This window comes from Pygoscelis adeliae, unplaced genomic scaffold (assembly GCF_000699105.1).
Source record: "Pygoscelis adeliae isolate BGI_AS28 unplaced genomic scaffold, ASM69910v1 Scaffold637, whole genome shotgun sequence".
NCBI lineage: Eukaryota > Metazoa > Chordata > Aves > Sphenisciformes > Spheniscidae > Pygoscelis > Pygoscelis adeliae.
The window spans coordinates 328,384-333,358 of NW_008825168.1; the positions used below are offsets into that span (position 1 = coordinate 328,384).

The window sequence follows — 4,975 nt, forward strand, 5'->3', positions numbered from 1 at the left end:
GCGGCGCGGGCGTGAGCCGCCCCGGCGTGGTGGCTGCCAAGTGCGGTGCCGAGGTGCCCCTGTCCCACAGAGAGGAGCTGCCCCAGTGCCTGCGGAACTGCCGGAGAAGCTGCCTGATGAACGGCCTGCCCCACGTCCCCGTTATAGGGCTCACCTGGGGGCGGGTATCTCCGGAGCTGCTCTCGCTCCCTCCCGTAGACATTATTTTAGGCTCGGATGTCTTTTTTGACCCAAAAGGTACGTTAATACTCTCGGGTACCTTCGATCTGCGACAAGCCGCGAGGACGTCGTGTCCAAGCGGTACCGGGAACCCCGTCAAGAGATGGGGCGACAGCCGGCCGTCACGGTGACGCTGCACCACTGAACGCCTTGCTCATGGGGTCGTTCTAGCATTAAGCTGTCATCGGCACCGCCGCGGGGAGGTGAATGGAAAACGGAGTAGATTAACTAACCGCTTCAGGCCACGCTTCTCGGGCCTGTCATACAGATGCCGTTAGTCCTGTATCGATTTTTAATTACCATTTCGTATAACCAGGCATATTTAACTATACCTAGAATCCAGAGACTAACCGATGCTGCTTCATCTCCCCAAACTACACAGACTTTGAAGATATTTTAACGACAGTTTATTTCCTGCTGGAAAAGAATCCACGTGCTCAATTCTGGACTACTTATCAAGTCCGAAGGTAAGACTCAAACCTTACTTCCCATCTCCCCCTTGCAGCTCTTAAGGAGCGTTAACTGCTCGGAGGCACCACTGCACTGATTCCAGAGAAGCTCCTCACAGATTGTGAATCGGGCTGGTAAATCCTGGGGGTAGCAGACAAAAGCAGCCAAACCAGAAAATAATCCAAGAACCACAAATTTACTGTCAACTAGAAAACAGTTACAAACCCAGTTTTGTGAACTGTTGCATTTAAGCTTGGCGACAGTCCCCCGTAACTGCTGCAGAAGTTAGAAACGTGGATGACGTTTTCACACACGGGTGTTTCCTCCCCTCAGTGCCGACTGGTCTATCGAAGCTTTGCTCTGCAAATGGAAACTGAAGAACATCCACGTTCCTTTACATTCGTTCAGCGCGGACAAAGAACACTTGGCGGGCTCGCCTCTACCAGGAAGACATACAATCGAAATGATGATAATCTCACTAGCAAGATCAGATGGTACTTAAGTTTATTCCACTTGTTGGTTCCAATACAAGGTGATACTTAACTGTTCACTGTAGCGTGGATCTGCAGAAAACAGTCCTGTTTACAGCAAACCTCATGCGTATTTTTTGGGAAGCAGATCCCCTTAACAGTGATTCTTAAAACATGCATTGTAAAAATAAAGCTGTTCGATTGTTCAGCTATGGCTTTTGAGAAATTTGTGCTCCTCCCCAAAGACCAGGTAGTAGTTCAAAGACTCAATTCCATTATGTAAGCCACTACACAACAGAGCTTCACAACCTGACAACCCACAAGATCCAACTTAAATTCACAACTTCAGCTATGAAGAAAAGTTAACCGCACTCTTTCAAGGTAAAAAAATATCCCCGTAAGATCTGTTTGCCAGGACTGAAGCTCTTTCCCAAAGCCAGCCCCTTTGTTCTTAAATGGATCTGCGTAGACTGCCGCTAGCCATGCAGTCCTGGAACACACAAGCTCCTCAAGTTTGTAGAAAAGTACTTTTAATCCTCAATCAAGCCAGACTGCAAGTATTCAGATGTTTCCAGTCCCATTTAACATACATGCATAAAGTTAACAAGGCATTACAATAACCCTTGACACGTGATGGTTGAAGTTACAATTCACTTGGTATCCAAATCAAGGGGAAAGGAAAAAAAAACCATCGCTGTAAGATTAGCTACCATCAAGCAGCAGCCTGCTGAGTCAGGGCAAGCACACAGCAAATGCAGTTAGTACTGCTCAGGGTGTATCTTCCACAACAACGTCCAACGGACCTGTCCGGTTCTGTGTTTATAGTCTGGTGTGCAATACTTGCCATACAGCATTTGGGTTAGTCACAATACTAGTTAAGTTTGCCCACAGTAATTTAAAAGCAACCCCAGTGGATAAAATTTGTAAGCAGTAGAATGCATTCAGTTACTACACAGAAGTTAAACATTGACAGTATAATTGCAGAAATCTTTTCAAGCTAAAAATAAGCTGACTCAGACATTAAGTTGAGAAAAGTTAACACAGAAAAATGTTTAATATTAACTACAGAGACAGTGGGTATAGTACAGAATGTCTTAAGCAAAAGATACACCAATCAGTACTTACAAAGGAATGAACCATTTCTTTTCTTAACATTACATTTCTCATATGTAAGTTCATATATGTAGGTTGGTAAGTTTTACCATTCTGGAAAAAATAAGGTGTGTATATCATCAGCTAGATGTGCTCACTGTATGCTCCATTATTTTTACGCAAGGCCCGGGTGACTGGAAGTGCAGTTGTCAGGCATTTTAATTAACTGGACAGCCATTTGTTTCTGCACGACAAGGCATCGTTACACAGGAGCAATCAGGAGAAAACAGGAAACAGCCAAGCACTCTGCACTGCAACACGCCACCTTAACAGCTAACCAGCATTACTCAACTGCTACACAACTGCGCCTAGTGCACAAAAATACATAAGAGAAGAGATTAGAATTGAGTCTGATAAAGCAATCCTTTCAAATATCAACTGTCACCTGAAAAGATTTCTACCAATTTGAATTTGAAGATACTATTTGAACTCAAAGTAAAAAAAGGCATTTACAGTAAGTTTCAAATTGAAGTTTTTGCAGAATTTTATTTAAGGAATGAAGACAAAATTGAGAATACTTTTCGACAGAGTTAGCTACTCAGCATATAACGGCTGCATGTTTCCTCAGTATGAAACTGGAGGCAGCAAGTTACCATCAGTTTAATTTCAAATAAAAGTCAGCACTATATAAACAAAAATGAAGTTTTACCTCAAATATCCAAGCCAATAATGAAATCGGTAGTCGTTCACTTCACTAAATTACAAGAAATTTGAATAACAGCAACAAAATGGCACATAAAATGTAAAATCTGCCACTTGAGGCGCAACTTAAACAAGTAAAAAGTTAGACAAAATGTTACAAAATAACCTTTTCAACAGCTGGTTGCTCGTGCCAGGGGTCTCTCCAATGGACTGAAGACTCAAGCGATCTTTTCCCCCCAAAGGCGTCCTTTATGTAGATTCTCATTTATCTGATGCATCTAGGTTTGAAGAAAGAAAAGTTCAGCCAGGATTCTACCTTGTCTCTGTTGGTTGCGTGGATGACTTCAGGTATACTTCTAGTTGTGTTTCAACTGGCTTTGCCTAATTTAATTAAGTTTTAGGAATTTCCACAGTGTTCCACCTCCCCCCGTGTGTTGCTTTACTTCAGTGCCAAATGTAAGGTTCTGTCAAAGTATTTCGTTACAAAGAAGAATAAGCATCAGGCTGTAGATCAAGCCACCATTAACTTCAATTCAGCCTGTTCAACAATAAATTATTAAAAGTTATATAAAAGTTATAAAACTAGTACTTCTTCATAAAGACTTAACTAAACTCTAATTAGCATTCAAAACAGAAAGTGTGACTAATTTTGCTACAATTATCTAACTTCAGAGCTAGCTTAGGCCCTTTCCTTTTAAAAACAGGACCAAACAGTTTGAAGGGTTAAAGACACACTATCCTTTCCCCGCCCGATGTATCCTTAGATGCCTCTTCAAGATGTCGACTTGAGGAAAAACTAGTTTCCATGGTTTTCTCGTTGCAAGGAATTTGCCACTTTTCTAGAACAGTTATTACCTCCAGTCAGTATAACGGCCACTGAACCGATCTTCCATTATATAAGGATAGTGTATCTTTAACATTTAAAGACAAACCTGCTCCAATACACGCCCACAGAAACTGGTCCCTGGAGGATCAGCCAAATCAGTTAAAATCTGCAATACTGGCCAATATTCTTTTAGCAAACAGGAGACCGCAGCTTTAAAGGGGAAAATGCAGATGTTGGATAAATACAGTAAGAAATAGTCATTTTCATCATAGGTTGCGTCTCATACAATATTTTATTAAAACCAAGCCATTAATCTCTCAATAAAACATTTTCTCTGCAAAAAAATTTCTCCGTAGAAAGCCCTTTGGTATTAATTGCCCTAAACCAATAACCAAAAAGCACTGCTCAAGAAAAAAAAAAAGCTATCACTGTGCCCCGTTAGGATTCACTTGGTTCAGGCTATTAATACTCTAAGAACTACCCAACACCCCACCTAAGTGCTATAATAAAGTAACATGCAACATGTGCTGATCCCGAGGTACGTTACCATGTTCCTAGGAGGATACAGCTCCTTCTTCTTCCGGAGACTTGGGAGGGCTCTTAGACCTGGATCTAGAGTTGGATTCCCTCTTTGAGGCAGGGGGAGGGCTTCTAGATCTGGACCGGGATCTTGACCTGGACCGGGATCTGGAGACAGACGAGGACTTTGACTTGGATCTCCTGGCAGACCTGGACTTCGAGGTGGAGCGAGACCGAGAGCGTGTGCGAGATCGGGATTTGGACCGACTGTAGCGGGACCGACTGCGGGATCTAGAGCGGCTCCTGCTTCTAGAGCGGCTCCGACGGCGTCTTCTAGGGCTAAAACATACCAGGAGCGGGGGGGAAAAAAAAAAGCGTGTTAAAAGTCGAACACGGGCGGCGCAACAGACTTCAGCAACTACTTCGGGACAGGGAGGCGGAACGGGACCCACGTGGGCAAGAAAATGAGCGTTAAGAGGGCGCCATTGTTCAGAGTGAGTGGCCGGGGGCTAAAACTACTACAGGGCGAAACTCTTCCGCTCCGAGGGAACTCCACGCGCCTCCGCTACTGAAACCCTACCCCTCCTCCCAGCCCCGCCGCGAAACTCACTCGGGAAAGGAAACAAAACCGAGCGCCCCCCGCCGTACAGGCGCATGCCAAAGCCCCGTCTCCCTGCCTTATTACCGAAGCTCCGCT

At 44.0% G+C, this 4,975-nt stretch overlaps 1 protein-coding gene across 1 annotated transcript; it reads left to right on the forward strand.

Annotated features, from left to right (window-relative positions):
- Positions 1-2: 2 nt before the first annotated feature.
- On the forward strand, positions 3-1,457 carry METTL23 (methyltransferase like 23; the record flags this gene model as incomplete). The annotated part of the gene is made up of 3 exons (XM_009328914.1): positions 3-237; positions 602-686; positions 1,003-1,457. Coding segments are annotated over 3 exons (489 nt in total), but the record flags the coding sequence as incomplete, so codon positions are not given.
- Between the last annotated feature and the right edge of the window lie 3,518 nt (positions 1,458-4,975).